The 24910-nt window shown below is 39.8% G+C and overlaps 1 protein-coding gene across 6 annotated transcripts in view; it reads right to left on the bottom strand.

The window, feature by feature from the left end:
- Positions 1–22411, bottom strand: part of LOC136708267 (microtubule-associated protein tau) — an 82435-nt gene extending 60024 nt beyond the window's left edge. For all 6 annotated transcript variants that reach the window (XM_066682692.1, XM_066682696.1, XM_066682695.1 and 3 more), the window contains exons 1-2: positions 22305–22411; positions 6103–6281 (exon numbers count right to left, since the gene is read on the bottom strand). In XM_066682692.1, coding sequence (XP_066538789.1) covers positions 6103–6277 — 175 coding nt within the window. In that variant the 5' untranslated portion in view covers positions 6278–6281; positions 22305–22411. The remainder of the gene's footprint in view (positions 1–6102; positions 6282–22304) is intronic.
- Positions 22412–24910: the final 2499 nt, after the last annotated feature.

Below are 24910 nucleotides of genomic sequence, written 5' to 3'. Positions count from 1 at the left end.
GATTCCTAACACTCCTCTGCTGTGGTGCAGCTGCTGCTGAGCTCTTGGATGGTGGAGTGGCTGATGCTGTGTGAGGTGAAGGCAGGAAAGGAGGCGCTAGGAGGCAGATGCAGGTCTAAGCCATTGACAGCAGCAGCAGAGCTAATCCTCTGGAGCACAATGTGGCGAGAAAGTAGAGTAGAGCAGAGGGATGGTGTTGGGAACGGAGGGAAATGGAAAGCAGAAGACAATGAATGACGAAGTGATGGATGAGCAAAAGAAGCAAAATGATAGGTGATACGTTGGCAGAGGTGTGAAAATGAGAATGAGAATGAAAGAAACAGTTGACGTCAAAGAAAAAATAAAGAAAGTAGAAGAGAGTTTGATGACAGGGTTGTTGGGGGGAAATGTTCCAGTGGTGTGGGGGGGGGCAATGGAAAGAGAACAAAAGTGCTGGTTAGTACTCAATCATTACAAGATCAGGTGTAAAATAATTCAGTCCACCCCCATTCCCTTACGGTCCCCATGCAACCCCTCATGCAGCATGCACAGCAAGGCAACAGAAACCCAACCCTAGCCGTAGTGCTGGGTGAAATATACTGCGAATGTAAGGATAATGATATTAATTTTTGAGTTAAAATCTAAATTCCAGTTTAGGCAAATGGCACATAATATCCAAGTACTAGATTTGAGATTTATAAATGTAAATCTAAAACTAACCCCCACTTTGTATCAATCCAATATGCTGACAATTTGACGTATCAATCTCATGAATTTTGTCAATATCACCCAGCACAACCCCTTCCCCCAAAAAACCATGCACAACACAGCTCAGAGGCACAGCTCCTGGGCCATCATCCTTTCGTGAGCAGCTTATAGAGCGTTCTAAATTCCCTGCCCTAGATACTACAAGCCTGGCAAAGGGTGGGCTCTGATAATGATAAATGGAATCTGTTTTGAAAAAAATAAATAAAAAGAATTTATCCTGAGTGTGTTTTGTGAATGAAAGAGCCCAACAGCACCACCACAAGGACACAGACTGTAAAACACTACAATGGTGTAACTTGTGTGTGTGTTACAGACTGTTGCTAAACTAAATTCTTTTGTACAACTTCTAAACACTCAAATTAGAAGTAGTTCTGATGCCTGCAGTGAAGAGTGGGCAGGTGGCCTTCAGGGAACATGGCAGCAGCAGACCGCCGCTGTGTTGTGCTGAACTGACCTCAGCATGCAGACGATCATGCCATTCCCAGACGAGCTAGGGGCTCGTCCTAATAACACGCCACTAACCATGGCAAGGAAGTCATGCTGGCACAGCGGCCGTCTTCATGCAGCACTGGCTCTTCTGACTCACTCTGTCCAAAGCTTTTTGCTCCCGCATGTCAGACTGAACTCGGGTCAGAGGGGCGGCTATGCTATTCTTGTACACATCAGAAGGCAGAATATACAGTAGCTTTGGTCAATTAAGAACAAGCCAAGAAGGGCTGAGCAAAAAGCTTTGACCTGGCAAGCTGCAAAACCTTATGAGCAGTTATTCCTTCTGCACTACACTGCTCAACATGCAAACCCTCTTTCAGAAAAACATAAAAACAAACGAACATAAAAATGACAAAGAAATCAACAATAAATGCTTAAACATAAAACTGACTGAGATTAAACAATGCCCTGCAGAGTAAAGCCTCCTGACTGAAAAGGTGGAAACAAACAGAACAGGTAAAAACATTGAGACTCATTTTCCCAGCACTGACAGTAGGGTTGGCAAACAAATAAATAAACAAACAAGCAACCCCAACCACTCTGTGTAAGCCGATAATTCATCAGAATTAGTCTAATTTCGAAAAGCCTTTTTTATTAGGCCACATCAGATTTCTTAAATGACAGTAACTGGTTTTCTTCTAACCCACTGTCACAAAAACAGAAAACAACAAGAAAGCATTTACATAACTCCATGAAGATCTAGGAGAACTATTAGAGTTTGTTATTATATTATTGCATATTGGATTACAATACAACACCCTCAACCAACACAGGATTGGAACACAACCCAGATAAGAATCCACAAGGTAGTGTTGACCATAGAAGACAGAATCTAGTGGGACACTGACAATACAACTGTTTATCTGAGCGTCAGCTGAGTACAGCACAATGAGGTCCCACAAAAAATCTGAAATCAGGCTCCATAAGTTATTTATTTTAATCTGAAAAATTCTACACAACAAAGCCACCATTTTTGTCATTTTTGCTATTCTTTTCCATGGATGCTAATATTTAGGGCAAAGCACCATGTACTTCTGGTTAGATGTTCTGATGTTCTTTTGATATATTAGACGGAATATTTGAAATATGTCTCTTTCCTTAAAGGCAATTCTAAACTTTCAACCCTTAAAGAGCATGACATTTGCCACCAATGTTGTGACTGTTTGAGTCATGGATTGGAACAGGACAGAAGTGGCGATATGACACTGTGCACTTGAGATATAAATGTCAAAAAATACCTTATTAAAACAAAATACTGTTGTAGAGACACACACAGGCCTTTTATTTTAAGGCAAAAAACAAGTACAACAAGAACACTAACTATAGAGCACAACTTTTAAGGTATAAAAGTCTGAGCTAAAGCTATTAGGACATGCTATTAAACCTGTTGTGACTTTGAAATGTAATACTGGTTTACAAGGTCGTTGACACCTGTTCATCCAGAATTTCTACTGATATTAAGGTATTTATTAAGGAGGAGTTTGTTTCCCTTTGCAGCAGTAACAGCCACTACTCTTGAAGAAAGTTTCTGCACTATAGGCTGAAATATTCACGGTTTCTCATGACGGCCATAAGAACTTAATAAAGCTGATGTTGGATGGTTACTTCTGAATCACAAAGGCCACGCCAACTCATCCCAAAAGTATATCAACACTCTAGAGATTATAGTTACAATGCTATACAGTTTAATCACATATGGCATTAAGAATGATGACCTTGAGCTATTATACAAGTGTGGGAACAACTGAAGACCACTGGGGGCACATTTGGAGTGGTATCTACAAACCTTTGGACACAGTGCAGCAGTACTACATACAAGAGTACCTACACAAACAAAACCTTTCATATCTAATTGTGTTAAAGCAGAACCGTTAATGTGTGTGTCAATATGTGTGCACACATACTATTTTACAATGCAGCTTGAACAATGTCATCAGAACCAGAACTATCCATTTTTGGAACTAATGGACATGATGGGTTGTGCCTTTACTATTGAGCCTGCTGTTTAAAGGCAATGCTTACGACTGCAATTAAAAAACATTGTTTATAAAATGCAGAAGATGTTTCCTCACAATTTTCTAGCTCTCCAGTCTGTGCATTGGAAAACGGCCTGATGTGTTTATGAAACATTGAAAATCATGAAAAGAGATGTGGATATTGACTTATTTTTGCTGTTTCAGATTATTTAGGTTGGAAGTGATCCATCTTTAATTTCAGCCAGTAATTCCTATTTAAGTATAAACAATACACAGGATAATAAAACAAAGGATAAACATGTGGCAAGGAAAATGAACATGAAGAACAAAATCAAACAAACAAAAATTATGAATAAATAAAATAAAGGTTGGTCGCAACAAGAGTATCCACGGACATTAGGGGATACCTCTTACCATGTGTTTGTGCCCCTTGGGCATCCTGTTGTCCTTTCCCCAATACGCCGTCCGTTTCTGCTTACACACACACAGACACACAAACACACGTACAGGCATACAAGTGCATCACTACAGGACCCAGCAGTTTCTCAACAGTCTCTGACTGGAACACATTCAAAACCAGCACCAACTTTACATGGCAAATTCCCATTTAACACACACCACAAACACAATGCTCATAAACACAGGTCCAAATCCAGACCAACTTCCTTTATATGTTACACTCTCTTTCTTTCTTTCTTTCTTTCTTTCTTAGTACAAACACTTTGACAACAGATGTGGGCTACTTCCACATGTGGTTCTAATATCATAACATTGGGACCTAGGCATAAATGGTCATAGTCAAAGTCAACCTCTGTCTGAGCTGAAATCTCAAATATTTTCTTTTTTTTTCTCATGAAAGTTGACAGATTTTTTTCTAAATTCCCTGCCCTAGAAAAAAGTATTTTTATGTTATATACAAATATAAACAGCCATTTCTGTCGGTATTGCTCTGTATTATTTTGTGGTATTTCTCTTTATGAAAATGGATCCCCATTTGGTTACTAGTTCACACCAAATGCATCAAGAGATTGTGTACATGGCCATAATACATTACAGACTTTTTAACTCAAAGAAGAGTAGCATAGATATCAACACTTTTTTCATTATGCCCACCCTCTTTCATACAGCACAGTACAAATTTCAAAATTCGGGATGTATCTGCAGTCTAGACACAGCCAAATGGGTCTATTACTGTGGATTCAGTAGATAATGATATATCCAAAGAAATATGGTGCTAGCACTCAGGGCTACATAGAAATAGGAGAGGCTTATGCACCAGGCTAATTCACCAAATGGCAGCGCTATGAGCCATCACCGATTTGCCCAATGTTGTTATCTGAAAGAAAACTGAAGCACGGCAGTGATATTGTTAGAGCAAATGGAGCGAACTTCTGGACACCTACACAACAGTCTGCTGAAGACCTGCATCCAAGCATCACAGCAACAATCTGGAATCATTTTGGATACAAACCAAACAATTAAGAACCAGAGAATGCCTGAGAATGACCATCTGAGTCATCACTAAAAAAAACGATGACCCAAACACTGTCCACCAGTGCGTTCATCCTAGTCCTCAGATCAGCCTCATCAACAGGGGAAATACTTATGGATTAGTTTTAATAATAATAATAATAATAATAATCACAAACACTGAGTTCACAATGTTTGGACGTCATGTTTTAGTGTGTTATCCTACAGTGCTCTACAGAAGAGGTTCAACAGTTGGTTGCTGGCTAATGAAAAATAAAGTTAGCTATATACTACATGTGAAACAAAGAACAAAAATAAACCATTTATTGGTGTCTTTCTTTGTTTAAACCTATTTTATATGTTTAGTTTATGTAAGGCAAAAAACAAGTATTGATTTAACAAGTGAAGACTTATATTCTAATTCCAAACTAGGCTAGCATCACTTTCTTAATAATAATAAATAAAATGCAGAAATGTAGATTAGAGAAATCAAAAACGGATTAATTCAAAATAATCTGAAATGGTGAGTAGATTATATTAAGCCTCAAAGTGATAGATATTGTTACCCTTCATATGCAGAATGTCTGTTGTAAAACAAACAAAGTCTTGTCTATAGCCAGGCCACGAATATATTTTTGAAGTTGTTACTGATAGACTGCTATGAGTCATGGTTGAATCATGGTGACCATCTTGACCCTTGACTATAAAGTCTGAGGGCTTCATTTCAAAGCTTCAAAGACGACATCTGTTAAGTGTTATGGGTATTGTATGAGTTTGGCCCTAGACAGGTAAAGGTTGCTACAGCTGGTGTTTTGCTAAAACTTAAAGTGATACTTAATTATGCAATTATATGAAACATTATTATTATTATTATTGTATACTATCTAGGCTAAATCTCCAAAGTGAATACACAGCTTTTCTAAAGTCTTCAGGTTTGAAGCACCAGCATGAGAACCAGTATAACAAAGCAAGTAACAAACTTTATTAAAATTTGATTATTTAATTTATGAATGTATGAAAATTTAATTATGGACTCTCCCTTACAGGAGGATTTGAAAGGTCCAACAGACGAGCCCAACACAGAAGATTATGTGATGCTATGTTCACTGATATGATATAACATGGTCAAATGTCATCTCCCCTTGTGATCCGAAACATACAGTGGATGAAACAGTCAAAGATCACCAGCGAAAATATTTGGCTTCTGTGGTCAAATACTATGCAACATATATTAACATACTTAATTTTTCTACATCTACGACAATGTTGCTGTTTGAAATGATTCTTGGCATATCAGTGGGTGGGTGGGGTTGGGGGGGGGGCACAACTCCACTCTCAGAGGTTTGTTTATTATTGTACACTATTAATAATATTCCAACAGTCCTGTTCACATAGCATATCATAACCGTGCTTAACTTACTCTTTCCGTCATTGTCTAGTAGTGGGATGTAGTCCTTCTTGCCCACTGTTTCCCCGACCTGGTCGTCAAAGGGCTCAGCCTCAAGGGCAGCCACAAAGTCCCTCTCCACCATGTTCTCCTCAGCAGCCGTCGGCACACTGTCGGTCAGAGCATCGCTCAGACTCAGGTCAGCCATTGTTCTGCAGGTGGACACAGAAATAAATGAGTGAGAATGAGAGATGTAGTCACTTTACCATATGGAGGTTTGACCTCATTGTTGTCGTGTTTAATACAAACCATTACAGTTCCAGAGATATTCATGTATTTTCATATGACAGATCATTTATTGGCTGTAAATGATCTGTAAAAGTATTTGAAGCAACAGGTAGGATCCCGACATCTCATGCATCATGTTTCATATTTAATCAGGGATTTATACAACAGCAAGCTCACAGGTGTCATTTTATTCCTGAACAAAGAGAACATTACTCTTTCTTAATGTTTTCTCACAAGCTTAACTTAGTATGACTGTGTCTTTCATGTGCTTTATTTTTACCATTCATCAGCAGCATTTTTACACAAATAAATGGATGAGTGAAAGGGAACTGCTCTAGTTTAGTTACTTGTTTTCTTTGCATTAAGGAACAAAATAATAATAAAAATAAATAAATAATTAATTATTTTCTGTAATTTAAATCCACTAGAGGGCAGTGTGGCAAGACACAACCTCAAACTCTCACTGACACGACCCAACCAACTCTCTCCCTCGTGCAGGAGACTAGCACTGAAAACATAAAAGTTACAGTAAGCAATTAAAGACAAATTGCTTTACATTCCAAGCAATTCATACTTCCTCTCCCTTTATTCTTGATTCTCTCCATCCCCCTACCATCACAATCCTCAGTTTCCCTCGATTTTCTCAGTCTAAGAGATTAGTCCAACATGTGCCAGTGGTGCATCAGAGGAAGGATTAAGGTTGGAGGGATGAGCATTCATGCAAGCACATGCAGTGCAGTTTTTAAACCTCGCACATCCTACCCGTCCCTGAGAGCATACCCTACACCCCCTCTCCCTCTCTCTGCTGACTGAGCAAAAAGACAAAAATGGACAACATCCCTTTTCTGAGAACGCTCACTTATTCAGATATCTTCATGACAGATGGCTGTGCCTTCACATATTAGAGACTTGAAAATAAACCCTCTGTTTCAATATGTACCACACAGCTAAAAGAATACAGACAGGTTTTGTATACACCAAGCATTTAGTATCTGCTAAACATCCAGAGCCTTCAATCTCAGTAAACAACAGGCTGCAATGGTAGGCGAAATGATAGGTTTACTCATTTCTGCAGATGAACAATTAGGTTCCAAATCCTGACTGAAAATGTTAGTCTTTGCTGAAAGCAACCATACAAAACAAGGGGATAATCTGCTTTATCAATTACTCAGAAGAATCTGAAGAAACAAATGAACACAAACTGAGTAGTGGTTAGGTCAGCAGAGACGTGGCTTTAGCTCTGAACATTGTGTCTGAGCTAGCATCTTTAGTTCCAAAGCTGCTTCATGTGGAGTACAGATGGCAATGCTTTGAATCAAGGATGTGCCTCGTGAGCTGAGACCAACGCCAGATATCTTTCATGTACATATATGTAAATCACAATCCCTAAGCATCTAAAGCACACAGAAAGTAGCATATGAACTCTCAATATGAATTCATATGGAACATTTTATTGTAAAGTGGTAAAGTCTTCCCTCATCTTTACTAAATAAAACAGTATAATGGAGCAGGCACCTGCATGAACAATAGAAACATAAGCAAAGCTGATATCCAGTTTTTAAGGCTATGCCATTCACTATTCTATATTTAAAATAACAATATTTAATGATGATTTCAGGCATCATTTTCACATCTAACCAATAATTCAGGGATCCACTCAAGAAGGAAGAAAGAGGAAGAAACCTTGGGTGGATCCAAGACTCACAAGGGGAGGACCTATCCCCCATTGTTCCAACAAAGACGATAAAAGAAAATATGTAGAGTGATACACTAATTGCATGTTCAGACAGCACCTTTTCTAAAGCTCCTGCAATTATATCATTTGTACTCTGTAAATGTCTCTATTGTTACAGCGGTTACCTGTAGGCTAATTACATGTGATTATACTCCTGTACCTGTGGCACAGAAGCAATTTTAGGTAACATTTTCTTCTTCATGTTGACAAAACAGAAACATTCTTGAATGGCTTCCAAAAGTGTAAGGCAACGTCTTAGTTCACAAAAACAAAGTATTAAGTGGATTGTAGACCATGTAGAAGAATAACTGACAAATGTTTCTGAAGGATGGTATAGGACAAACACAGCTAACGTTTTAGTGATTATCTGTTATTGTGCAGAAAGACATTCATCTTCAGACACTAAAACAACAAACACCAAAAACAAAATGCTCTGGTTACATTCTGAGATAATGATATTTACAAATATTTATACAAAGCTAAATGCAATCTAAAAATGCAGCTCATTAAATTAAAAGCTGGTAATAATAGCATTACACATATAATCCTTAAGCCTGATTTTTAGTACTCTGCGGCCTTTATAACCATTAAGGTGGAAACGGTTTTGGTGGTGCATACAATATTTGGCTAAACCAGCACATTTTTAAAACTTTCATTTGAATGGTTCTTAATTAAGTGCAAGGTCATTCCAGGTTAAACTTCAGCACATGAGAATGAAATTCCGGGCACTGTGTAACATCTCCATGCCTGGGAACAAGAGTTACAGTTTGCCAAATGTCACTCACAAACTTGGCATTGATTACAACTAAAGGCCAGCTGAGAAAAAGGCGGTGAGGTACAGCAAGTCTGACATTTTGTTAAATACAAGTGACATTTAAAAAATCCCTGTAGTTCAATGGCTATGTTACATCATACACATTCTTGAAGTCTGTAGTGGAGTTAGACATAAAACCCCTGATATTTATTATTGATACGTGAATATAAGCTTTATACAAAACTCCAGCATACTGCACTAATTTATTAACACAGTTAAAAACACACCTGTCATTGGCAACAAAGGATCTTCTGCACGTTTATACATCCACAAACAAAGCCGTGACTAAAGATCAGTTGCCATCTTGTAAAATTAATATCACTGATCAAGATTTCACAATAATTTTTTATCCAGCATAATGTCAACAGAGGGGCAGCACAGTGGTGCAGCAGGTAGTGTCGCAGTCACACAGCTCCAGGGGCCTGGAGGTTGTGGGTTCGATTCCCGCTCCGGGTGACTGTCTGTGAGGAGTGTGGTGTGTTCTCCCAGTGTCCGCGTGGGTTTCCTCCGGGTGCTCCGGTTTCCTCCCACAGTCCAAAAACACACGTTGGTAGGTGGATTGGCGACTCAAAGGTGTCCGTAGGTGTGAGTGAATGTGTGTGTGTGTGTCTGTGTTGCCCTGTGAAGGACTGGCGCCCCCTCCAGGGTGTATTCCTGCCTTGCGCCCAATGATTCCAGGTAGGCTCTGGACCCACCACAACCCTGAACTGGATAAGCGGTTACAGATAATGAATGAATGAATGAATGAATGAATGAATGTCAACAGAGCGATTGCTTTCTATGGAATTCCCTTAAGACTTCTGTGTAAAATCTTGGTGAACTTAACACGTGGACATGCATCTTCAATTCCCAGCTGCTTTGAAGGGTCCCTTATAAAGCAACACTGAATCTCTAAAACGGAGGAAAGATATATTTTAAGACTTATGCACAACACATTCGCACAGATTTTGTAAGGGAACTCTCACTAGTGTGAGTTTAATCACAAAAAGACTTTTTCTTCAAGTGGAGGGCTGAATTAGTCTGGGAAAGCTCATGGTTGTGTTTGTCTTGAGGCGTGAGGTCATTTCCAAAACAGTTGTTGTGACATCAACAGCAATACAAACATGTTGCTTTTTGCCTACATCACAGCCTCACTTAGCAAAACACTAACCGCTCTTTCCCCGTGTGACACTCAGAGCAATGGTAGATTTTTTTCACCACTGCTGTCCAAGTTGTTTACCACACTGAAACCATGAGAATAAATAAATAAGCTGATAAGCTGGACAAGAACTCGCCTTAATAATGTACATAGCAACACAAACACGCTATCTATTTTTCAAGCAAAGAATAAAAATTCTCTGTGAATATTAAGTTTGCACAGTATCACATTTCATCTTAATATCATACAGTTTCCCGGCATCACTGGGGTATACACAGTAATACAGCTGGGACACAGTCGTGTTTGCGTACCACAGGCAGGTTAAATCTCCATCAGTAACTAATGGAGAGGGCAAAGGGAGGTTTAACTGCTCCAGACTAGCTCACACTAGTCAGCAGAGCTGGGTTCAACACCCTGCAGTAGCTCGAGAAGCAGGCACGACAAGGTAAAACAGCATGGATTCAGGGAGTATGCTAGTATATCTCCAATTCAGTGTTATACGGTATCACCATTGTATCTATCATCTATAGTCAGAATATGAATAAAAATTTCAGTAACAAATACAAACTCTGTATTACCGAACATCCATTCGTTTATTACATTTCTGGTCACAAACAGCTATTAGTTAATACCACCATTCATTCATTCATTCATTATCTGTAAGCGCTTATCCAGTTCAGGGTCGCGGTGGGTTCAGAGCCTACCTGGAATCATTCGGCACAAGGCAGGAATACACCCTGGAGGGGGCGCCAGTCCTTCACAGGGCAACACAGACACATTCACTCACACCTATGGACACTTTTGAGATGCCAATCCACCTACCAACGTGTGTTTTTGGACTGTGGGAGGAAACCGGAGCACCCGGAGGAAACCCACGCAGACACAGAGAGAACACACCACACTCCTCACAGACAGTCACCCGGAGCGGGAATCGAACCCACAACCTCCAGGCCCCTGGAGCTGTGTGATTGCGACACTACTTGCTGCGCCACCGTGCCGCCCTTAATACCGCCAAAGCAGTCAAAATTAAATATATTGTACTTAGATTTTGGAAATATATGTTCTTTTTGACATCTCCAAATGATGGAGGTACTGAAGACAAAATATAATAATATATAGTGCTGGTATTGGTTTATACATAAACATTTTTTTTATGTCTTGGTTTTTTCCTTTTTGTTGAACAATCCATTAGTTTTACATAACAGTGATTATGAAATAGGTGGAGAGCATTTTGTAAATTTTACAGCTCATTGATTGCAGCCCCTGGTTCCTGCTTCAGGTCATGAATGGACCCCAGTCGTTTTGGCTCATACAGTTATCCTCGTAAAATGTGGTGAGGCATATCGGAAACCATCCTGTTTCAACAAAGGAAGGAAACTGGGGGAAACCATGGGTTTTCACTGCAGCATTTGATTTGACATGTCCGACTAAAACCTTTGGAGCTAATACTGTCGCCGTTGACATTAGTCATTGTACGTGTCCTTTGGCTGTGACAAGGCCATTGACAGAGATAAACCTCTTTAATCTGTAGCATTACAACAGAGCACTGATGTGTGTAAACAAACAGACAGACACACACACACACACCCTCTACAGACACACACAGGTAACTTGCTCACACACACACACTAATCTTCTTTACACAAGCTGTGATTGAATCCTACACATGCCACAAGCTGGGGTTTGAAGGGTGTGTCAGTAAAAGTCAACAATCAAGCAGTAACTTGGCATGAGCTGCCACCAGTAGTATTTCCGACCAGGTCTGTAAAACTAAACTCTGTTTGTGATGACGGTGATCTTCAGATGTAGAATAAGAGCTGATTTGGGATCAGTTAGGAGTGAATGGCATTCCACACAGCTGCTGATGGTTTTCCTGTTTGCTAATGACCACAAATGTGTACTTCAAAAGCAAATGGATAGCATTTCTAACTGCATCTGAAGATCAGACGACTCTAAACATTTCCTATGATTCTGTCCATGCATCTGCAGTGTTAGCAGTCAAGGTACGGAAGAAATGTGTACAGATCTTTAGCTGTATCTATTGTGCACAGATTGTGCTCAGCTCTGCCACACATTCATCTGAACATGGCTCTGAAGATTTGAACAAGTCAATTTATCACTTAAAACTGCAGATTAAATAAACACACACACACACGCAAACCGCTGAGAGGGCGACACCCGACCAAACCTCACATCTTACAGCTTTGGGCCTCTATCCTATTTTCTGTCTGTCTCTCTCGCTCTCTTTCATCAATAATGACTTCACTGTTGTCCTTGGGGAAAGCTGCCCTGTCAGCTGCACACTTGTGGCAGTAAAAGTGCTTAAGGCTAGCTTGACAGTATTTATTTTAGCATGGGAAGCCTATAATTTAGTGAGCTGAACGTGGGCAGGCTTTAAGCAACTCCACCCCACAGCTCCCAATGACAGCATTAGGACCAGTGTCTGGATCTGGAGCGAACACTGAAGACTGCAGGCTGCGAAATGAGAGTTTCATCAACGTGAAATCATTTCTTTTGTCAAAGTTAAAAGGTGGTCTCAACAATATTTTTATCCACTTCAGTACAGAGTAGCTTCCCCATCTCAGTTCCTTCCATCCTCTGAGAAATGTGAAGCCACATAGAGGAGTCTGGCCTTATCCTCTTCCTTTTCTCACTTCAGTTTTACACGTGTGGTGATATGCCCAAATAGCAAACGCAAGCATTTCTTACTCAGACTCTGCCTTTTCAAAGGCCTGTTCATTCATCGTCTTTACATCTGAAAATTAAAAGCAGGTTCTCCCACTGGAGCTCAGCCCAGAAGAAAAAAATATATTAAGAAATGAGAACATTTTAAGTGGCTCAGAAACCATAAAAAGTTTAAATTTATAAAAAATAAAACAAACACAAAAAATTCAGTCTTTTCTGAGGGTATAGGTCCACGTATACTATACTTACACACACACTGAAAAAAAAAAGTAGTAAATGCCTAAATAAACACAAAATGCACATACTTACACGGCTACAAACTTTGTGGCAACCAAGTTCCAGTAATTCTATTTACTTAATAAAATCCAGGCCGTAGTAGCATGCTTCCTGTTTTATTACAATCAGTGTACAGTCACTGAACGGAGCTGCCTTTACAAAGATGAACTGAGTGTGTATGTGAAGCCATACCCAAGATGCCTGGGATTCCCTAGTGACAAAGTTCCAGGTTTAGGGTGGTGACTCACTGTCATACTGCCACAAAGTGCCACAGGATTACTCTCCTCATTCAGGGCAGACATTTCAGCGTCCCATCAATCAGTAACTTTATATAATAATCACAGCTTAAAATACCGCTATATTTGTTCTCGTTATACTTTGATGGTTTTGTTCATAAACTGTAATCCACAAAAATAGGGAAGAGTGCAAATACAGTAATCTTTTTTGTTAAATTTACCTTGTGTCTTTTGAGCAAACATCTAGAATGTGTTGTCTTTCTCTGTCTTAAAAACTAAATTTTACAAATATCTGATTTTAAGTGCATAATGATATAGTTCTGCTGATTTGTGTTTACAATAAGAATTCAACCTCTCTGGTTAAAGACACTAAAATGCTTTTATACAAGGCAGCACACTGTGTGAAAGCCCTTCCCATGCTCTTCACTGTGGTACCACTCCTGATGTCAGCAGAAAGTGTTCGAGAGCAATAACCACTGTTTATGTAAGGCTAAAAGGTATGTGTCCTATCATGCCTTGGAGCACAGCATGCACTAGGGTAGATTGAACTTACTGTTAATGAGTAAAAGAAATACCCTTCATAGGTGCTTCCCTTCTAATTGATACTGAGCCATGGCATGTCAAAACCATTCCACATGTTTTCCTCTATCAAATCAAATAACCACAGGAATCTAACGACATGGCATTTATGGTTTCTTCCTTTGCACCAAATATAGACTTTAATAGCAGAACTTAATATGACTGGTCCAAAGTCAGCTCAAAGCGTTATGTTTCCCACTAAAACCCAAACATAAAATTGGTTAAAATCGTGGACATTCTTAGCCCAACTAAAAGATTCATTGAGAAATTCCTCTCTAGAATTCAAACGGCAACAGAGGATGTAGCAATGAACGTGTAAGCAAACATTAGGCAAATAACACCAAGCCAGTCAGATGAATGCTAAATAAAATGTAGCAGGTGCAGGGTAGAAGGTTTGGGTTTAGATTGTGGAAAATGCTAACTCAACCACATAAGCATAAAGGTTTGTAGTGAAGAGCAAAGGGACAGCCCAGGGTTAAATTGTAATCTATGGTGGCAGATATCAGATGTGGCATATATTCAGTGTAAAGCAAAAAGGTGATTAAAGGTGTAAAGTAAGGCAACAAAACATAAAACTCTCCAAGATTCATCCATCATGGAAATAAGAGAAAAAAATAACTGGATCATAGTTAATGACCTACACAGCAAACACTACCAACCCAGATGACCAACCCAAACACATCTCTAAGATGCCATAGATGAATCCGTGTGGGTGTGACTTTTCTATATATATGTGAAGGCTAAAGCTATCATATCCATCTCCAATTATTAGACAGAAGTTGTTCATAAGATTTGCACCGAAGACACAGTCCAGAACTACTAATGTCTTTAGCATACAGATGCTAAAACACAGTTGCACAAGGTGAAGCTTCCATTTTCACAGGGGTGTCATTTTTCCCCTAAGGAAATACAGATACAAAAACTGTATGAACAACTGATGAAACTGAAACCCAATCTAACACTGTGCACTAGGGCTGAACAATACACGGCAAAACACCAATTATGCAATTTCGGTGTTATACGCTACTAAATGGTGACTTGAGGAAAAACACATGGGTGTGCCAAATGATAAGAGAAAGATAGGATTCTTGGTGACAATTTGAGAGCTACTGAAGTAGACTGAGCACAAACAAAGCCCCGTCATGGCGACCATGTTAGTTCTAACTTAGGCTAATTATGAGTGGTAAACATAGAACTGTAGAACATCTTAGAACTTTCAGCAGTCTATCACTGTCACCCACACTGCCCTACGCCCACAGGACCCAGACCTCATCAAGCAAGACATTCAGAAAATGTGTTGAATCGTGAGTGCTATATAAGACAAAACACAAGAATTAGCTTACTCTGAGGCTGCCAAGAATATTATTTGTAAATCTATTTGCTAGCATGAAAAATGAGTTAATATATTTAACAAATGTTTTGGTGTATAACTTATCCCTGTAGAAGATTCAATAGTCCATGCCAACACATTTTTTTGAATTCAGCTGCGCTCTAAACCTTGGCTTCGTAACTGATATTTTGTGATCGTATGCTTAATGTTTAACAGTACATTACTAACTAGTATAAATAATTAATGACGTACAGACACTAAAACTTAAATAAAACACTTTCCTTAGGATGAGCTGCCAAAAGCAGACCATCATGTTGAAAATACGGAAGTACTACTACCCCACATATAGAAGAAAACACAATACAATCCATCATTAGTATGTGTTACTTCTGGCTACATTTGCTACAGGATTGAATCATTCATTCATTTCAAAGCCAGCATGTACATTTTCATGTAAAAAAAGACTAATTTGAACATTGGCTGTTTTATGATATTAATACTGCAAAGGCTAATGCTGTGATAATGTTTATCAAAAAGTATCCTACACCCCTCAGTGTGTGCAGGTTGTAAATCCTGTTTGCTGTGGAGTGTGCTGCTGAGAGCCTATCAGAACTCACATAGATCTGAGGGCTATACGGTGAGAGTTGGAAGCTTCCTCTGAGCTGAGTGAGCAAAAACTATGAAAGGTCATCACTAGTGATGTAAGTGTGTGTGTGTACCCATGTGTTTGTCCTCTGCAGAACAAAAAGCTTTTGGAAGAAAGTGGGGCCCTCACAGCCATCTCCATTTAAAGAGGCAGAAGCTCAGACTAAGGGGACATGTGTGCCTTTGATGTACAATTGTTTCAGATCATTCTTACATCTACTTTTTTTTTTTTTTTTTTAGATGGCAAGCAATTTTTTGTTTCTTAAAACTATTATACTATTAATACTATTTTAACCAGAATTATATTGCAGTGATCGAATCTGGTTTATTCGAAAGTAATCCGGTAAAAAGTTTATTAATAATATTAAGGCACGTACCCTAAACTTTTAACATAGATAGGCTAGTGTAGAATATAGAAATAGCCACGTAAGGCTCCATGTGCTAACACTGTACACACACAGCCTCAGAGAGGGAGAGAGATCAAATTACTCTTCTCAGGAACATAGTTTTCAGTAATTTAGCCCTCGCTGCTGCTCATTAGGCTTGGCTGTATCAATTCTATATAAAAGTTTATACCAACAGATTTACTCAATCCCCCTGCACTGCAGAAAATGTCCTTTCTTAATGATCCAAGACCTGTTCTGTTGCATTTCCTGCTACAGTCACTCAGAAGCATCTTACAAATAATTTTATAGATTGTCTCACTTGTAACTGCACAAAACAGGAGTTCACACACCTAGAAACTTTGATGTGGTCATTATGATTTCCAATTTAAAATACTACTACTGTGTACTGCAAAAAGACCTTAGACTTTTATAATTACCTACCTTTTCTTCTGAAAATCAAAGGGGAAAAAATGATATTTTCTCAATCAAAACAATGTAAATGATGTGCACAGTTTAAAATTCCATTTTAACCGCAAAATCTTATCTTCTGAATGTTAAGCTGAGGATTCGGCTGAAGGGATCCTCATATCAAACAAGCCTCTATCGTTCTCCCTAGCACTGGTTCTGCAGGTTTGTCTGGTTCTTGGGTGTGGAGGAATAAGTGTGAAAGTTCTCAAAATCTGAATTCCCCAAGTCAATCTTCAAGCACTTTCTTTAGTCACTGCACAAAATCTGTGGCATTTATTTGATTTATGTGCAAACACATGTATATACGGGACCACCATATGCAGAGAGCAAACAAATGAAGTCACACATTCCTCCCAGGCACATAGCGTATTTTGTTAGCATTCACAGCGATAAAGCTTGCTCCCTGTTTGACTGCCAGCATGGCAAACTGTGTTCCATTGTTGGGGCGTGAGGCTTAACACATCGCTGTGGAACGTGTGCCACACAGGCAAATAAAGAATGGCTTGATCGACTGCTCCCACACCAACCAATAACAGGTATCGGACTCCATGACTGGGATGAAAACAAACTACAGCACATGCAACTGAACATAACATACAGTACCCCTGTATCTTCTCAGGACTGTTATAGAACTTCAGACAGCAGATGAAAAATAAGTGCAGCCTCTAGACTATGGCTTTCCAGGGTGATTTATTCCCTCCACATTCTGGCTCTATATCTCTATCTCTCCAACCCGTCCTCTCAGCGCTGCGTGATAATGACCATGTTGGCTGTTTCCCAGCGGATACAGAAACGTGTACTGAAGCTCTGATTGAAAGCAAGGCCCTGATATCCAGCAGCTACTACAGGCCAAAGTATTCAAATCCAACTGATAAAAAAAAAAGGGCTTACAAAATATGCAGAGCATGAGATGGACAGACAATAACTGTAGAACAATAAAATATAGTCAGTGGTGCTGATTACAACAAAATGCATCTTTATGGTCAGCTGATTAAATGGACGCTGAGCCTCGTAACAAACAAGCCGTTTTTAATGTTATGGCTGATTAGTGTATATCAAATTGAGTAGTTTTACACAATCGGCGTTATTACATAAACATATGCAATAAACAAATAAACAGAGCATAAATACCCAGGAATGGGCCTAATATATGTGTTTACAAATTAATCTAAGTGAGTGTCGTTGAGAAAAAGGAGGAGGAAGAAAAAAAAAATAAATAAATAAAATAAAATAAACCAAACCCCACACACTCCATGCAGGACCAATTTTATTTTCCATAGACTTAAATATTATTGTATTTATAAGAAAACAATGCAGACTTGCTTTACAATACGTCAACAGGTCCAGGCTTATATTTAAATAAATAAATGAATAAAAACGCAGACTCCAGACCCCCTCTGTTGCATTACACAAGCAAATATATTATTCATACTCCAAGTCTTAATCAAGCCATGGCAACCGAGAGGACCACACAAGCATTTTAACATAAGCATGTGAAACAGACCCAGAAAAGATAGAGCCTACCAAGCTTATATTAACAAACATGCAAATTCTTCACAGTTTCTTTTTGTTAACCAGCTTTATTTAACAGGTGTTACACTTATCTTACATCTATTTATCTCATAGTTCACGTCTGATAAGGATTCTGCCCTTAGGCACTCATGGAAATAATAAAGCAAACAATGCTCTAAACAAATGAATTTCTAATGCAATATTTAGGACAGAACCTATATTCTGTACATTTATATTGCTTTTAAAGTGGCACTGACTGTGCTGCAGGTTCAATAAATAAAGACAAGTTATTAAAATACAAAAAGAGAGAATACATTTATTATGGAAGCAGGCTACTTAGAACTATGTCACAGATGTTGATCTCAGAGGCGCAGGTCAGAGCATAAACAACTGAACCTACATTAGCCTGGGTGGCGGATGTCAGTATTCAGGCAGCCCATATGTACATGTGATCAATAACACAAGCACAGATAACGTATAGCACAGTAACATCATCCGTTTAGCATTTAACACAACTTAAATCGGCTCTACAAAAGTGGAACACATTCAGACAGAACACCAAGACGACCTAAGAGTAGTTAATAAAGGATGCAGCTGTCCTTCATGAACACAACATGCCAATTGAAAGAAAATAGCAGTTAATCTGTTTAGAGTTTTAGGGCTGGCCTCAAATATACAGATATTCAATCGTTGGGTAGGAATTCGGTGTATAATTTTGAGATTCGGATATTCGTTTTTTTGGGATAAATATGGCTATTGATAAAGGCAACCCTCCACTTTACATGTATTGAGCCTTGTCGAGACAAAAGTCTTGAAAGAAGCCTAAAACACTACAGCAACCTATTTACAACGAAGCATGGCAAGGCTACAGTTCCTTTTTTCAGCTTTACACCCCAAATTAGAACACCTCCACGAAGCTCTGGTTAATTCGTGTACACTCTGTGCCCTGAGTGGCATCATGTATGCACAAGTGAGCGAATGACTCAGCGAATGACTCACCGAACGAAGCCATGCTGGGAGCCGCAGTGCAGCCTTCATTTTCAGTATTCAGATATTTGTTCATTGGGTTCGTTTTTTGGATAAATGTGGCTATCGATAAAGGCAACGCTCCACCACATTCCAACTCTCCAGGAATAAAAACAGTGCTCTCCGCTCTCCACCCATATTCAGGCTCATCAACAAAGTATTGAGCAAATGAAGCCTAAAACTCAACTAACTCAAACCGGTTAAACTGTGTATACTCTGTGCCGTTAGTTAGCGAGCTAGTTAGCAGATTAGCAAGCCCAGGTAGTGAGCGAGAGAGGGATATTAAAGCAGGGTCCCGAAGTGGATTTTGTTAATGACAAAAATATACACCACCCCACCCCACCCCACCCCACCCAAAACAGTAGAGTTAAGGTTTGATTTAAACAGTCATGAAATATGGTTGCAGCACTGAAGAGGTTACTATTCAAAATTCTAGATCCTCCTCAAAAGTTGCACTATCCGTTTTAAAGATAACGCTTCCTGGATTTGAGCACAGATGCTCATCAGATCAGGGCAGAGTCTGTGTAATTGCGCTGTAGGTAATCAATCCTATCAATTACACACAGTCAGAGAGTCAGTGTGACCCCGTAGTGGGGTGGTCCCATGGCCCGAGGGAGGTGGCTTCACCGTGAGTCAGCAATCCTAGCTGAGTCAGACTGGAGCAGCATCCCCTCCTCTTCCCTAGTCTAACTGCACCTCTCCTCTCCTCTCTCCCTCTTCAACACATACACACACACACACACAGTCAAGTCAGGCTCTTATTACTGTACTGACCCTCTTCCAATAGTGTATTTCTCACTCACATACACATCCTGGTCTGCTGTACAAGGAGTTTGGGGTATGTAAACACACACACACACACAGAGAGAAAGAGAAAGAACGAGAGAGAGTTTAACTTTGGAATGCTAGAACAGATTATAATCAATCTAAATATCACACAAATGTTAAACTAAAACACTGGAGACGGGTTACAGTGAGATAATAAAATAAATAAATGAGATTGGTATAGTTTTTAATGCCTAAATGACTACTGTATACAGTTCCAGTGTCCCATAGACACATTTTACTCTAGGGAGTTTAAACAGAAGTCTACCATATCAAAATGCAAACTACATTCTTTCCTGATGGTGTACAGCTTACAACACATTTCCCCTCAAGTGTCACAGTGACAGGCATCAACAGGAATGGCAAGGAGGTCAGATCAGTATTAAGATAGAACAGATGAAATGTTCAGACAGAACAAAAACTGAGATACATCAAAAGTGTAGGGCTGTTCCACAATGTCATCCACTGTTGTTAGAGAGGAGAGATAAAGATCTCAGCATTTCCTAGTTTGACCTTCAGTCATTGATTTGACCTTAGTTCTTCACTTATTTACCTTCCTCATTGATTAGCTGGTTATCCCTAGGGCATACCTGTCAGTTACTTCTGTCATTTAAAATGGCTGAGCAGGAAGGAAGGAAGGACAGTAAAGTTAACCGTAGGTCTAGCTCTGAATATTACTGTAGTTCGAGACCGGAACATTATTCCATGCAATTTCTGTCAGTCCACATTAGCTTATTAAATTAATGGCAGCCATCTTTTCCAAAATATGCTGAAAAATACACAAACAGAGACAGGATTTCTCCAAATCGCTCGAAAATTATACAGAAACACAAGCAGACTGATGGAACAAAAAAAAATAAGAGGTTCGCACTCACATTTTCAAGGCACCAAAGTTTTAATACTCTTCTAAAAATACTTCATTCTCTTAAAACCTTGATAAAATTGCTCAATTTATTTGCTCCCTGCACTTTGGGCTCTGGGAATTTGGCAGTAGTCCTGAGTGTTGCAATGACTGTGGTTATTAGTTTCAGTTACTGCTCGCTTGCTGCTAAAGTTATCACTGTATATTATAATTTAAACCTTTTAAATGAACTGAAAGGAATTAAAAGTGTGATTTTCTCTTACCAGGCATGGACATGTTATATAAGCCGTCACAACCATGGATAACTACTCAACCACTAAAGTATACATTTGCCCCTTTAATTCTTCCATATAACCAGGCTCAGAGGCTAGAGCCTGACAGCAGTGATCTGTAATCCTGCTGGCAGGGAAGAGATTGGTCTGATGTAAGACTCAATCTACATCCCGGGGCCCATGGATAACCAACATCTGTGTTTTCAAAAGGTTGCTTGCAATATGTACAATCTGAGATACAGTGGGAAGTGGTATGAAGAAACGACAACTCACACCAGGCATGAAACACACGCTGAGAAACAGCCACTGGAGGCCTGCTGTGCTGGAGGAGACCCACCTAGATCCCACCATTCCACGCTGACTCCAACCAGAGGGCCTAGCTTTTAAAAATACTCCCATATACTTTGACACAGTATGTGAACCGTTATTTTGAAATAGACGGTTTATGAATGAGGTGTAATAGAGGCCATCCAATCAGAACAGAGCGTATTTACATACACCAGATTGAAATGTACATCCTGTTTTTATTCAATGATTCATGAGGTGTTGGACAACGGTCGTGTTTAAATGAAGTGACCGTTTGGTAACTGACTAAAACAAACCTACAACACTGTCATAAGCAGACGTCAGGGAAACGACTAAAACGCAAGATATCGTATTTAAGTCGTTCCCACGCCTCAGTTTTAATATGAAGGGATGTGTCCAGCACGGCTTTGTAGATAAGCGAGCAGATAAAACTTCTGAGAGAGGGCTGTGGCCGTTTTATTGTCCGGTATGAACTGCAGCGTAAAGAAATCTCAGTCTTGCATAACTCCACGGTCGGACATATCTTTGGGGCCGTGGCACGCCTCGTCTCATTGAGACCTCAGCTTTAAACCGTTGCCGCTAGCTCGCCTGCTAACTTTTTGACCAAGCTGACGTTAACTTCGTACTGGAACTTTCCGTCCCACCTTAAATGGTGCAGAAGGTACATGCTGAAATACTTAAGGTGGAACGGACAAGAAGCTGTCGAGCCAAAAACACAACAACCGCCTCGTCCCATCCAAAGTCAACGTCACAAACTGAACAACAACTTGCTAAACAAACACAACAGAAGTGCTGCTCTACCTCCAGGATATTCTGCGTTTTAATGTGGCCGTGTAACGTCTTCACACTCACCGTTCTGAGCGCTGTTTTTTTGACACTTTCTCGGGCGTCTGTGGTGTCGTTTACCCCGCGGTGATCCGCCCTCCGCCACACCAGCGCCTCCTTAGCGATCCAGCGCCCTCTGGGTCAAACTAATCCAATCAGCGCGCTCCGACGCATACTGACAGCGGTGAGGACCAATAGAAAGGGAGAACGAATGAGTTTGACAGATGGCGATGCCTATCTGACTTCTGGTCGCGTTCAAGAGAAAACGGTTGCAAAGTGTTTGTGAAAAACCTGGCGCTCTGCTTCTGTCAATAGCACAAACACCTTAATTATGGACTTACGTGTTCACTTTAGCTTCATTTGTTGACATTGTATGCATTTGTTGGTTAAAGTTGTAAGCACAAGTTCAACAAAAGCTCAAACCTTAAGAACCTATTTTTGTGCAGTGTTGTTTGTATGTTACACATATCACGCCTGAAATAAACAGTCAGTGCTAGGGCCGACCATTTAGTTCCCCTTTAAAACTGATGTGTTCAAAAGACAAAGTCAAACAGGCAGATTTAGACAGCCAGGGTTTCTTATATCACAAACCTAAGAAACTAGGGGTGGGGCTTTCAAGTTGCAGGCTAGTGATGGAGTGGTCAGAAGAGGGGTATGAGTATATAAATATATAGAGGGAACTTTAAGAAGTTAAGATGCTTCATCATCAAACAAAATTGAATGCCAGTTCAGAGGTCGCGGTGGGTCCAGAGCCTACCTGGAATCATTGGGCGCAAGGCAGGAATTCACCCTGGAGGGGTCGCCAGTCCTTCACAGGGCAACACACACTCACACACTCACACCTACGGACACTTTTTTGAGTCGTCAATCCACCTACCAACGTGTGTTTTTGGACTGTGGGAGGAATATATATATATATATTCCTTTTGATTGGCTTCTTTGTATGCCTTTATAGTATAATACTATACTATACACATTAAGGATTAAACATAACATAATATAGGTGGTTTAATATTCACTATAATGCAGTCTCAACACTTTGTGAGGTGTTGAAATTTGCTCTCTGAGTGGTCTGGAGGCGTGTTGAACGCTGCCTCTCTCTCTTTCTCTTTCTCTCTCTCTCTCTCTCTACACACACACACACACACACACACACACACCCATGACGGACAGCCGCAGCGGACATTAGCAAGTTCAGCTCCTTTTACGGGACAGAGCTTTGGCTTAGTGACGGTTTCTCTGAGCTGTAGAAACCTCCAGGGTGTGTTCACTCTCACAAACGTACAGAGGAAACTACCTACCATTTACTGCTGAGCTCCTGCAGACACACACTCAGCAAAAGGGGATTTCTCTAATACCACTGTATAACACAACTCTTATAGTTAGAACTGTATAAAGGTTCTTCAGGAAGATTTTTATATGATTTCCAATGGATTGATTTCCAATGTTTTACTGAGCATCTTGTTTTGTTTATATAATCAGGGTGATATATAAGTGCCCCAAAAAACACTCTAACTTGGAGGTTGTGGGTTCAAGTCCTGCTCTGGGTGACTGTCTATGAGGAGTTTGGTGTGTTCTCCCCGTGTCCGCATGGGTTTCCTCTGGGTGCCTTCCACAGTCCAAAAACACACTTGGGTAGGTGAATGTGTGAGTGCCCTGGCGCCCCCTCCAGGGTGTGTTCCTGCCTTGCGTCCAGTGATTCTGGGTAGGCTCTGGACCCACCGTGACCCTGAACTTGATAAATGGTTACATTCAGTAAATGAATGTATATGGTATAATGGAGCATTCACCAATGGCTCAGTTTTTATATCATTTTTTTATACCTTTATTTGCCAAATATTCACAACACAATAGTTTAGGTCTTTTGCCCGTGACTGTACATAATATTGTGAAAAGATTCAGGAAATCTGGAGAATCAGTGCAGGGCAAGACCACTTTTGAATGAGTATGACTTTAAATCCCAGAAGGCACTGCATGAGAAACTTCAATAACATCGCCAAGTACTTTCTGTAGCTAAATACTATTTAAAAATGTGCCGGCTATACATCAGTTCTATGCAGAAATGCCACTGAGATCTTTGGGCCCTAACTAAGAATAGTCCACCTTTCAGCTTCTTTTTGGATAAACTGACATTGTGTTCTACATGCCATAGAGGAAAAGGACTATCCAGACTGTACTCAGCGAAAGCTACAAAAGCCAGAATCAATCATTGTATGCAGTGCCTCAGGGTCTACCGAACAGGTGTCTTGTCAGTGTCTATGTCTTCAAAGCACACCTGTCCACTGACTTTTAAGTTAATGATTGTCATCTCCCATGGTCCTTTACATGACATATAACCCCGTAAACCGAGCGAGGAAACATTTCAAACATTCATCTATCTGTTTGATTAGACCTGCACCAGACAAAAATCCAGCATCCTGTCCTTGGTCGATGCACATTGCTGATTAATCACTGCATATCATTTTCATTCAGTCATACACACTCCTTCATTGTAGACAACTGTAATCTTGTGTCCTTCTGTGTAGATGCCAGTGCTGTTTTTTGTTTGGATTTATGTTTAATCCCATTTGATTCAGTCTGATTTTTACAGTTCTCTCACAAAAAATATTTTGCCACGCTCTGTGTAGGATTTT

This window comes from Hoplias malabaricus, chromosome 10 (genome assembly GCF_029633855.1).
Source record: "Hoplias malabaricus isolate fHopMal1 chromosome 10, fHopMal1.hap1, whole genome shotgun sequence".
Taxonomy (NCBI): domain Eukaryota; kingdom Metazoa; phylum Chordata; class Actinopteri; order Characiformes; family Erythrinidae; genus Hoplias; species Hoplias malabaricus.
This window is presented reverse-complemented; position numbering and strand designations above follow the sequence as displayed.